This window comes from Leptodactylus fuscus, chromosome 7 (assembly GCF_031893055.1).
Source record: "Leptodactylus fuscus isolate aLepFus1 chromosome 7, aLepFus1.hap2, whole genome shotgun sequence".
NCBI classification, from domain to species: Eukaryota; Metazoa; Chordata; class Amphibia; order Anura; family Leptodactylidae; genus Leptodactylus; species Leptodactylus fuscus.
Window position 1 is genome coordinate 100381445 of NC_134271.1, and position 11704 is coordinate 100393148.

General features: G+C 41.3%; 3 protein-coding genes across 3 annotated transcripts in view; 1 reads left to right on the forward strand and 2 right to left on the reverse strand.

Moving 5' to 3' along the window:
- The window catches only part of LOC142214019 (ubiquitin-like FUBI-ribosomal protein eS30 fusion protein), a 57799-nt gene extending 52527 nt beyond the window's left edge, over positions 1 to 5272 (reverse strand). Inside the window, exon 1 of the mRNA XM_075282703.1 lies at positions 5155 to 5272. The gene's annotated coding sequence lies outside the window, so the exon portion shown is untranslated. The remainder of the gene's footprint in view (positions 1 to 5154) is intronic.
- On the reverse strand, positions 857 to 5245 carry LOC142214018 (ubiquitin-like FUBI-ribosomal protein eS30 fusion protein). Its single transcript, XM_075282702.1, has 5 exons — positions 5155 to 5245; positions 2680 to 2760; positions 1919 to 2063; positions 1736 to 1791; positions 857 to 1106 (listed from the first exon to the last, which is right to left on the reverse strand). Exons 2-5 carry the CDS (start codon positions 2752 to 2754, stop codon positions 981 to 983), a joined length of 402 nt encoding a protein of 133 aa, XP_075138803.1. The 5' UTR covers positions 2755 to 2760; positions 5155 to 5245; the 3' UTR covers positions 857 to 980.
- Positions 5273 to 5398: 126 nt separating the features above from the next.
- Positions 5399 to 10503, forward strand: LOC142213972 (uncharacterized). Its single transcript, XM_075282614.1, has 3 exons — positions 5399 to 5820; positions 6896 to 7062; positions 8105 to 10503. Exons 1-3 carry the CDS (start codon positions 5659 to 5661, stop codon positions 9606 to 9608), a joined length of 1833 nt encoding a protein of 610 aa, XP_075138715.1. The 5' UTR covers positions 5399 to 5658; the 3' UTR covers positions 9609 to 10503.
- The last annotated feature ends 1201 nt before the right edge of the window (positions 10504 to 11704 follow it).

The following is an 11704-nucleotide window of genomic DNA, read 5'->3' on the forward strand; positions in this document are numbered from 1 at the left end:
ATATGATATGTACAGTGTGCATAGGAATTTGTTCATAGTTTTTTTTAAACTATATTTTGGTCCTTCAATGGCTGCTCCCTATTCGCTTTGCCACCATTTATGCATTACCTGAGCTGAGGTCCTGGGCCAGAGCACCACTGGGTAGGGCATTATGAAACCTACCCACACAAAAATATATTGGATATAGAAGCTCCTTACTGTATTGGCTATGAATAAAGATGTCAGTTCAGGACCAAAGTGATTTGCCAACTTCATCAGGGTTTCAAGCTGTGCAATACAACTGTCACCTCTTGCTATAGACCGTTTTCTTTACACCACCTTGCTTTTGACTTTAGACTAACGTATTTTGGCACAATTTGGCATATTTTAAGACTCCTCAATCATGGTTCCCAATTTTTTTTTGTTGTTGTTGTTTTTTGGTCATCCATTTGCATCTGTTAAATTGATCAGCTAAATGGATGCAAAAAAATATAGCAAGAAATTGGGTTAGTGCACCCTAAAAGACATAATACATCTGGCATCAGGGCAAGTATGCTAGTCTTAATTGAAACTCAAACAGAATTCTGGATTGTTTGACTTCCCCTTAAAGGTACCAATATGTATAGACCATATATAGGGATATGTATTTTGTTATTGGGTAACAAAAGTAATGTAGCAGATGGAGTTGGATTTTGAAGCTTCGTGTTTGAGCAGCGGTGGATTGTGACATGCAAGGTAATACCAATACTGTATAATAGATGTTATACTTGCCTCATACACTTGAGACAGTATTTTGTCTTACATGGATTATGTATAATCAAAAGCTAATAAATGTAAATCCATGATCATTGTCTTTTAATATCATATTCAGTTTTATTAGCAAAATTTAAAAAATTACAAATTTTTGATAAAGCAAAATCTACATAAATTATTTCAAAATTAAACATGAAATCAGTTATTCTGTCCCAGATCGACCTGCCGTGAGGGCAAGAAGCCGTGACTTAAGAATTGGAATTGGGACCTTTTTTCTTGCCAAATGTAGGAACCACATTAACAAATCTGCGGTTGTACTGCATGCGTCTTTTGGCTCGTCCAGTTTTCTTTTTCTTCTTTTCTTGCTTTGCCACCTAGAAAGGAAAGGCATCAAAAGTTAATAATTGCATCACAAATATAACTGCAAGTTAACATTTCAATGTAAAAGAATGTCAAACTATGAGAAGCTTCTCTACCAGGTAACACATCAGCTGCATTTCATTTCCAATGGGAGTGTTATACAGGATTTTAAAAATAAGAATGCTTTCCCCCCGCCCCTTAAACAGCACCACACCTGGTTATGGGTTGTAGCTGGTTCTACAGCTCAGCTGCACTGAAATGAATAGAACTGAGAAGAAATACCACGCACAACTCCTGATAAGATAGGTATACCCCTTGCTACGATTTCCTATCACTGAAAGATCAATGAGTGTCTGACTTTTGGAATACGCCAAGATAATATGGCACGCCTAAGGATATAGGTGCTCAGGGAGGAACACAGTCCTATCCACACTTGAATTAATGAATACCAGCACTCTGAGGTTATTCTTGCACTCTAGATCAGATTTATTGGGTTAAGGCAATCACATGACTTATTCTATGAAATTTCGCTCCATCTCAGACCTTCATCAGACAGTAAAGATTGCCATGTTAATGTAGAAGGCTCTGGTTGAGAGCTGAGCAGTATAAATTTCATGCAAAGAAATCAATAAATGGTACTTACTTTGGGGGTCTGACCTCTCACTTTCCCTGCACGTGCAAGTGAGCCATGGACTTTACCTGCAAGAAGAATACACTGTTTAACTCCTTGAAGACCCTTCTCAAATATTAGAAAATTCCAAAATATAAAATGGCTGAATTGTGCTGATACTTTATAGATCATAGTTTATACATGAAGTTCTCTTACCTCCCAGAAGCCTGCCCGTCACATTCAGGGTGCACTGATCCTGCACCCCACATTCTGATAGAACAGCCTCATCTTCCAGAGAAAGTCCAGAATATGACACAATTAGATCACAGTCCAAGAGGCCTTCAAGCTCAGCTATACGGGTCTAGAATTCAGAGACAGATGGAAAAAAATATTCAGAACACAAAACCAAAGATGCAAGTCCTAAAACACAGAACTCTTACAATACATCTATAACTACTGTAAATAGTAGATCTTTATGGTACTTCATGTTTGGATCAGTGAAATCAATAGAAATCATGGCTATAATGCACCCATTTGAGTAAGGCTTAACTAAGTACATTGGATTACTATTATTGTACTGATCCTAGATCTCAGTCTGAAATGCATTTATAATTCTGCTAGTTGCCAATAGACAGTTAACAAAAAATGTTACCATATCCACAATGCAAACAAAGGTTTTCCTTCATCAGTCCTGCACAATTGTCAGAATACACAAGGACTGCTGGGATATGTCAGCTCGGAGTTATGCAGACAGTCTTACAAACTGCTCCTCACCTAAGCATTCCACTACAGGCACTTAGGATACTGGCCTTATGACACTGATATACTGTACGCTTACAGTTTTCACATCACAATGACTTATTTTGGAAGGGGTTGGTTGTAAGACAGTATTTCAGAGCTAAAAGATGGACCCAAGAAACAAAGGGACTGTGCAGCTATGTAGCCCTCCATCAGTTTTGTACTTCTCTATTTCATACCTTAATATCAAACACAGTGTCTTGGTTGGACACATCCAGTGTGTGCAGCGTCTGGCCCGTAATGAAAATCTGCATCTTGTACTGAAAAAGAAAAATATATATTTTATCTAGAAGATACTAATGTGCATGTTTGCATGGCAGCTTTCAGTTTTCTGCCGGAAGAAGATGGAAACCTGGAAGACAGTGTCCGGCCGTGAGCACCTGTGAGCGTTTTGCGCTCTCCGTGGCGAAACGGTTTTTTTTTTTAACCAGAAACAAAGTCCTGCATGTCTGACTTTGTGTCCGGTTAAAAACACTGGTTTCGACGCAGAGAGTGCAAAACGCTCACAGGTGTGAACCCGGCCTTACCAAGAAAAGAACTAACAAAAACTGATCTGTTTTTATTTAACATAGACTCTATGGAAACGGATGGTTATCAGTTTCTATTTGTTTTTCGCATCAGTTTTTTGTCTCCACAAAACGAATCAGTTAAACTGTTAATTAAGGGAGCGTTCACACTACCGTCGGTGTCCGACATGTAGTGTCCACTCCTAGTGTCCGCTCAAAATCTGTCACGGACACTAGGAGCGGACACTAGATGTGTCCGTGACACCTGTCATTCACTTTAATGGGCATCGGGTGCGTTCTTTTGCACTCCGTGCCCGTCCTTTCCTGTCCGCAAGAGAAGATGTCCGACTTCTCAAGCGGACAGAAAAACCCTGCATGCAGGGTTCTTCTGTCCGCTTGAGAAGTCGGACATCTTTACAAGCGGACAGTGAAGGACGGGCACGGAGTGCAAAAGAACGCACCTGATGCCCATTAAAGTGAATGACAGGTGTCACGGACACATCTAGTGTCCGCTCCTAGTGTCCGTGACAGATTTTGAGCGGACACTAGGAGCGGACACTACATGTCGGACACCGACGGTAGTGTGAACGCCCCCTAAATCATCACTTCACATAGTGATGTGAATATACCCGGAGACTGGGTTCTCATGGGGCATCTTTTTTTTTTTTTTTTTTTTTTTTACACGTTCATGCCATTTTCCAAACAAAGCTTTTAAAATAAATAAATAAAAAAAAGTATCTGCAAAAACACATGGGGCTGAACTTTGATTTTTTAGATTGGCTCAAAAATCTGCAGCAAATTTTTTAAAAAAACCCCAAAACAAACCAAAAAACAGCAGCTTTTTCTGCAATGTGTGGTCTTAGCACACTGGAATCTTCTATTTAAGTGAGTGGAAGACAGATCTCTATAACCACCGGATGAAAGATTTCTGTGATGGATTTTACACAATAGGTCCCACTGACAAATGTATCATGGAACTTAACCTTAAAGAGAAAGTATCACTGCCAGTGGCTACTTTATCCCTGGGGATCAGAGACAGATCTTATGTTTCAGAGCCCCAAGGATGCCAAGAAAAAACACTTTTATTCTTTATTCAAATGAGGATCTTGGAGCACATGGGAAGTTTTCTTCTATTACTGAGCACTCTGCTACATCATAACTAAACATGACCATCCTGCATTCAGCTCTTCCCCCTGGGCAGTGTGAGTAGATCCTCCAAGGATCCTCCCAGTGTGAGTAGATCCTCCCAGTAGGGTTGGTCCTCACACTGCCCAGTGGGACGAGCTGAATGTTACATGATTTATTACATGATTCTTCTATGAACATGCCAGGACAAGTCTACAAAGAGAAGTGCTGGTGTGAAAAAGCAGGTGGAATATAATATAATAAAAAAAATATATTTCCTAATAGACACATGGTTTGGGCATATTCTACTTTCCAAAATCTATTGGGTCATTACAGTTGACAGTTTTTATATTATTATTATATCTCACACTCAGTATCTTGTGTTGAATTTTTATGGACTATATTTTCTTATGAATAAAGGCTATGTTTTATCTATATTTGGATCATTTCGTGGTACTAGATACATCTTTGTTTTTTTGTGCATCATACTGTTCGTCCATTGTTGGCTGTGGACTTGGTGCGTTTCATACACACATTATATATATATATATATATATATATATATATATATATATATATATATATATATAAATATTCAGACACAGACAGATTTTCTACTGAGGGATGAAGGAACACAAGACTATCACCAATAGGGGTATATCAGGTGCAGGAATCTCACCAACACCATCCTCTGATAAGTCCTAATCTATTGCTACATGGAAACAATCAACAAGTAGGCTACTGCAGCCTTTCCTTCTTGTAACACAGGGGTAGGGAACCTTCGGCTCTGTAGGTGCTGTGAAACTACAACTCCCAGTATGCTCCATTCACTTCCATGGGAGTTCCCAGAATAGCAGAGCCAGTATGCATGCTGGGAGTTGTAGTTTTGCAACAGCTGGAGAGCTGTACGTTCCCTACCCCTGTACGTACCAAGTACGTACAGGTAACACATGAACACCTGATATCAGTAAATAGATAACAAACACTCTTATAAACCAGTAACATGACATTAGCGCTACTCACATTCTTTATGCGCTATATTCCTAAAAGACCCCGTCCAGAAAGCGATAGCGGTGACAACCGTCGACTCCACAACTCTTACTAATGTTCTCACATGCGCAAAAGTGGTTTAGAAGTCGCCAGCATCCAGATGTATAGACGTCACATATCCCCGCCCACTAACGTAACAAGTAACGTCTCTTAGCGCATGCGCACTGCTAACTGGCTGCCGTACGTAACCGACGCTGAGAAAGTAGGAAGTATTGTGTTGGCTGTTTGCGCACGCGTCTTGGAAGATAGAGAGTACAGCACGCATGCGCGGACTTGTTTGATCGTTGATGGTGCTGCGTAGACGGGCAAGTTTGCAAGGTTCACGAAGGAAGGTGCCCAGGGCTGGCATTAGGGGGTGGTCAGTGCTAGTTTAGTGTGAGGGAACCCTGTTATTGTGTGCCAGTTTAGTGAAGCAGGCCAAGGGCATAATATCAGTGCATCCTTATGTCAGGCATGTTCTAGGCTGGTGGTGCCTACATGGCTGCCTATCACTGCTGTGTTCCCTTCTGTAACAGTGACTCCAGGTATAATGCCGACAAGAAGATTTCATTCCACAGGATCCCAGCCTTTCATGTGGAGCCGCAGAGACACCGGGACTGGCTGAACAGGATCCGCAGGGAGCCGGGCCCCAGTTTTAAGGTAATTAAATTAATCTCCTATAAATGATATAATATAAGGGCTGGTATAGAAGGCGACTTGTCATCCGCTACTATGGCCAGTAGCCCAGTGCAGTCTGTGTGTGGTGTGGCGGTGCTCAAAAGTTCTAGTGGACTGTTGTGCATCCGTGGAACTCCATAGTAATCAATGGGAATCAATGGTTTCCCATACTTTACCAGAAGTCCATGTTAAAAGGGTTGTCCGCTATATGTAAACAAAGCTTGAGTGTTCATAAAGTAAAAGGTTTTCAGATTTTTCTTTTACCATCTTCACTTGTGGTCAGTGAGTAGAAAAGTTCCTAGTTTCACGCAGAGCACACTTTTCCCAAGGAGGATTTGTTACAACCATATACAATGTAGGCTGATCTATTTTACCTGCACCAATGCCTTGTAGGAAATTGAGCAGAGAGATTTGTGCGGCTGCCGGTATTAAAGGGCTACTCCAGGTTGTAAAAAGATAGGTAAGGTGAAGAAAGGGCATGAAATTATGGAGGAAAAACTGCACTCAACCCTGCAATGTCATATGCTTAGGTGCCATTTCTGGCCCTGACCGGAAGCGAAAACCTCAGGTTCATCGTCCACCATCGCTGCTGCCAATGGCTGGCTCAGTATTCTGGGACTGTTCACTCATCCAGGCCATGGAAGCCAGTGAATGGTTAAAGACATATGTGTACAATGAACGGGATATCATTTCTTCTGGATTAGCAGCAATGAATCAGCACGGTATTTTAGGAGACTAATCCATACAGATTAACCCAAACTTCTGCAATTGGTTAACCTTCTGCAGTGTGATATCATGTCACAAAAGACAGCCAAAAACCCCCCAATGAAAATGAATTAGACAAATATTTTTCAATGACTTTTCATTGTTCTTTATTGTATGTTGCATTTTCAGTATCACACATCACCTGTAGACAGGTGTGGCAGTATTTTTTTTACAGAAAGCAACTCTGTTTTTTCTAGTCCTATGCAATTTCATTAACATAATTTACTACTATAATTGGTTTTCGATAAGAAGTTGGTTCTTTTAATGGAATGATATTTCTGTCCTGTTTCAGGTCTCCAGCTGCACCAGAGTTTGTTCCAAACATTTTCTTCCATCTGATTTTGTGAGGACATTAACAGGAAAAAGGAATCTGAAGCCTTACAGTGTGCCATGCATCTTCCAGTGGTCAACAGATGAGATTAGCCAGGAGCAGATGTCTGTTCCAAAGAGGAATTCTGGGTAAAGTTCTTTTATCAGCAAACTTTATGACATAATCTAAAATGTTAATATTAAAGCCCTTCTCTAACATAGGCTTCCTCTAACTAGCAGCTGTTTGCTGCAGGTACGGCTCCTGGAACCCCCCAATATTTAACGGAAGGGGTTTAGTTTGGACATAGGTTTATGACCTAAATTACACTGATTTATAGAAATGAACAAACCTATAATACATGGTCAGGCTTAGTCCTCCAGAGGGGGAGCCAGGCTTACCTATTACTCTGGTTAGGATAGGGAGATGAGCAGGGAACTCTCTTCTAAGACTTTGTTCACAGGGCAGAAAATGAGGAGGAACTTGAGCCAAGCATTCATCTCTGGATTCCCTTCATATTCAACTCCACAAGGCGGGAAACTGAAGCAGAGCATCCGCATTCTGCCACCGACTAGGTCCAAATGAATGGGTCTTATCAGTGGGCTGTCTCAAGCCAAGACTCTTATTTTTTCTGTGTTTTGTTCCATTCTCTCCATCTTTGAAAACAAAGGGAAGGCTGAATCTGCCACTGAATAGAGTGGTGGTTCGAATGCTTTGTTCACATGTGTGAGACTTCCCCGGCAATGTTCTAAAGCAATTCAATATGTGTGAATAGAACTGTAAGTGGATCATGCGCACCACCACACTGTATATATGGGGCACTTGCAGACTCCCTTTCATATAATAACTGGGCACTCCAAATCAACGACATTTTCGCCATACAATGAGCCTGAAATCAACAGCATGTTGGTTATTTTGCTACACGTGGATGCGTTTTTTTTTTGTTTTTTTTTGGAAAAGCTATCCGTATCTAATGTACCGTTATTTGCAGTGGATTGAAAACCTAGAATCCGTACATATTTTGCATGTCTAAGAAAACATAGTCATGTACTTAGTAAAGATATGTAAATAAACTAGTGGAGCATTGTACATCTGTATATGACAGTCAAGCAAAAAAATGCATTAAAGCCTCTTTAAAGTGGTTGTAATGTAACTAACAGATTTTTCTGCTTTCTATTTTCATTACATTGCCAGGAGCAGTAAAAATATGCTTCAACCTATACTGCCTTCACAACCCCAAATACAAAGCAAAACTTCCCAACCAGTGGAGATGATGGCCTCCATACTGGACCACTGCTATGACTTACCTCCTATGACGGACACAGAAATGTTGCACGCAGCCCGTGAGGAGATCACCAGACTACAACAACGCAATGCCACTCTGGAGAAGAATTTGTTCTTTCTGGAGCGGTTTTCCACTGACTCAAGCCTTATTCACTTTTATACCGGATTTAAGGATTATTCCACTTTAAAAGTCATTTTTTCAACCCTAACTGAAACAGAGGGCAGCTCAGTGAAATGGAAGCAGTGCCAACAAGAAGGGGACATGAGTGTCAACGAGGAGCCTTCACCAGAATCAGAGAGCATGCCACAGATTGACCAGTTCTTCTTATTTTTATGCAAAGTTCGCCAGGGGTTCCATGATCAGGATCTAGCTATTCGCTTTAACATCTCACAGACGAGGGTTGCCAGGATTGTTATCACATGGGCGCACTATTTGTATCTTGTCCTTGGGGAAATACCTCTTTGGCGCAGCCGGGAAACTGGGTGCCAGGATGTGCCAGAGTGCTTTAAAGCTTCATATCCTCGTGCCAGAGTAACTTTACATTGTGCAGAAATCAAGATCCAAACAAGCAACACAGAAAGCATACCTTCTCAGATATATTATAATCACGCTGTTTACCAAGGGTTGCTGGGCATAGCTCCTCATGGAGCTGTCATATTTATAAGTCCACTCTATTCTGGGTGTGCATCAAAGAGGGAGATCATTAAGTCATCTGGCATCTTGGAATTGTTGGAACCTGGAGATTGGGTGGTAACCGAGAAGGATTTCCTCATTCAGGATTTGGTGGAATCCATTGGTGCCTTTGTGGTCATCCCTCCTATTATCACAACTGCTGCGCTGCCTAGGGAATGTCGTGAAGCTACGGTAATGTTAAGCCAACCATCAGCAGAACAGAATGCCATGTTCATCCTGGCATCCACTAATGAAGAAGGGCAGGAGACATTGGTTGTGACCACATCTACAGGAGTGGAAGATGCAGTTGTGGAACTGGAACAGTCAGCTGGAGAAGTGGATGTGGTTGAGGAGATTGTGACTGAAGAAAAGTTAGTGGAGGAGGTTGTGACCACTACAGAAAACATAGAAGATGTCTCTGAAGAGCACAATCAGTCTGGAGTGAATAAAGACTTGGCCAAAAGTCACAGGAATGAGATTGTTCTGAAAGATACACATTATGGCCGGGAGGAGGTGGTCAGATGTGCACCACACATAGAGAAGGCCATTGAGGAATCTTCTGGATTAAACAAAGACATCAATGCCCTTGCTCGTCTAAGAATCTGCATAAACCAAGACATAGAGAGGGTCCGCCAATATCACCTGTTTGATAATGTTTTGCCATATGCTTTGGGTGGCATTGCCAATCAGTTATGGGCTGTGTGTGCTATGCTGACTAATATCAATGGGTCACTGAGCTAAACTGTGAATTGTGGATTTAGGGGAACATGCCAGCAGAACGACCGCCATAAATTGGAACATAAAAAATAAGGGGTCCTTTATACTGCCATGGGGGTAAGGGGCACAAAGTTTTAGGCAAGTAATGGGGGGGAAAATACTGCACAGTAGGAATACTCTCAAAAACAGTTTAGGTTTTTTTTTTGTAAATTAAAAAAAATGAAGTTAATTAACAAACGAGAAATGTAAATCACATGAATACTTGGTGTGACCGCCTTTGTCTTCCTTCAATTCTTCTCTGCTTTTCTAGACAATTTTTAAAGGAACATAGCAGGAAGGTTTCCAAATATCTTACTAAGCATCTTCTGTGGATGAAGGCTTTTTCAAATACTTCTATTTCTTCATGTAACCCCAGACAGAGTTGATGCTGAGGTCTGTGGGGGCCATACCATCACTTCCAGGACTCTTCCTCCAAAGGGTGTCCACAACCAAATATTGATGTGATTTAGACTTCTCTTTTGTTCACTCAATTAATTTAGTTTGATAAAAATTAACACTACTGTTTTTGAAAACCTTCTTACTTTGCAACATTTTTCAACACATACTTAAAACTTTTACACTGTATGCAAATATTACATCTCCTGCTCATGTGTCACTCACGTGGAAACGCAGCTTTTTTTTGTTGCTTTTTTTGAGCCAAAGCCAAGCATGGCTACAAAAGTAATGGATAATATACATAAAGTTCTTATACTTCTAAGGGCTCGTTCACATCTGCGTTGTCCTCTCCGTAATGCAGGTTTCCGTTTCCTGCATAAAACAGAGCAGGAGACGGAAACCTGCAGGAGTCTTTCTCACCCATTCATTTGAATGGGTGAGAAAGCTGTCCGGACGTGAGCGTTTTGCGCTCTCCGCCGCGAAACCGGGTTTTTAAATCCGGACACAGAGTCGGACATGCAGTACTCTGTGTCCGGATTAAAAAATCCGGTTTCGCGGCGGAGAGCATAAAACACGGCCGGACCCGGTCTGTGCTTTCCATCTTCTGGCATGCAGAAGACGGAAAGCACAGAACGGAGAGTAGAACGCAGGTGTGAACCTAGCGTCACTACTGCTCAATCCATTCCTGACCTTGGCTAAAAAAAAAATAATTTTTAAACCCGCAGCAAAATCTGCAACAAAAAAATAAATCTGTGTTTCCACAATGTGGGGCTTCAGCCTTAAAGCTGCAGTTTTTCCTATACAGCATCAACCTGGCTATGCTGTGGACTGCAAATGGCCTCAATCACTTGTGGCCTGGGACTTCCACTGTTCACATGATCAGTGGAAGCCCCAGAAGTCCTGGCTCCCACCTGTCATAAAGTGATGGCATAGCATTGCGACATGCAGCCACTGATAAGATAGGAATACCCCTTTAACTATAGTATTGCTATAGTAGCATGCATATGGACATTACTTTGGCTCATCCATTCTGCTAGTCACTGAGGGTCCCAATAAAGGAATTCTGAGTGTATTTATTATGTTTTCTCAATGTAAAATCCCCCATTGAGCCTGTGACACATTCCCATACATGCCTTTCACTTTTTTAATGCCATGCTCGCTTTGGACAATCCTTCTTTGTTAGAAGAGTCTCTAGAGATGAACTGCTAACAAGATATCCCACTGTTGTGATCTTCAGTGATCAGCTGTAACTTATAGGGAAACCCAGTAGCAAGGGTTTCATTTATATGCAGCGCCACCACAGGGGGGAAAAAGATGCATTGCTCGATTCCCATTGAAACAGACAGACACCCATGCCATCCTCATTCACTTAAAGGGGAGTCCACTGTTAATTGCTGTTCATGCTTTATTGCTTTTATTTATAGATGTGCAGATTATTTTCTTAGCTGTTTTTGTACTATGCAACTTGTGCATGAAATACTTCAGCCGAGTGTAAATACTTAAAGGGGTTGTCCAGGATAGATATAGATATATAGATATATATATAATCTTTTTTTTTTTTTTTTTGGAGTGGGGAAGGTGGAAAACCAAAAAAAAAAACAAAACCAAGACATCCCACTTGGGGTCTTTTCACACCTGCGCTCGTTGTCCAGTTTGTGCATTCAGCCGGGTTTCCCTCTTCTGTC

What these genes read in the sequence shown, in the direction of transcription:
- LOC142214018 (XM_075282702.1), bottom strand. Translation starts at nt 2,754, where the DNA reads ATGCAGATTTTCATTACGGGCCAGACGCTGCACACACTGGATGTGTCC. An exon ending in ACACTGTGTTTGATATTAAG is followed by an intron (nt 2,064 to 2,679) that starts GTATGAAATAGA and finishes TCTGAATTCTAG; the next exon opens with ACCCGTATAGCTGAGCTTGA. An exon ending in TGAGAGGTCAGACCCCCAAA is followed by an intron (nt 1,107 to 1,735) that starts GTAAGTACCATT and finishes TTTCCTTTCTAG; the next exon opens with GTGGCAAAGCAAGAAAAGAA.
- LOC142213972 (XM_075282614.1), top strand. Translation starts at nt 5,659, where the DNA reads ATGGCTGCCTATCACTGCTGTGTTCCCTTCTGTAACAGTGACTCCAGG. An exon ending in AGCCGGGCCCCAGTTTTAAG is followed by an intron (nt 5,821 to 6,895) that starts GTAATTAAATTA and finishes GTCCTGTTTCAG; the next exon opens with GTCTCCAGCTGCACCAGAGT. An exon ending in GTTCCAAAGAGGAATTCTGG is followed by an intron (nt 7,063 to 8,104) that starts GTAAAGTTCTTT and finishes TTACATTGCCAG; the next exon opens with GAGCAGTAAAAATATGCTTC.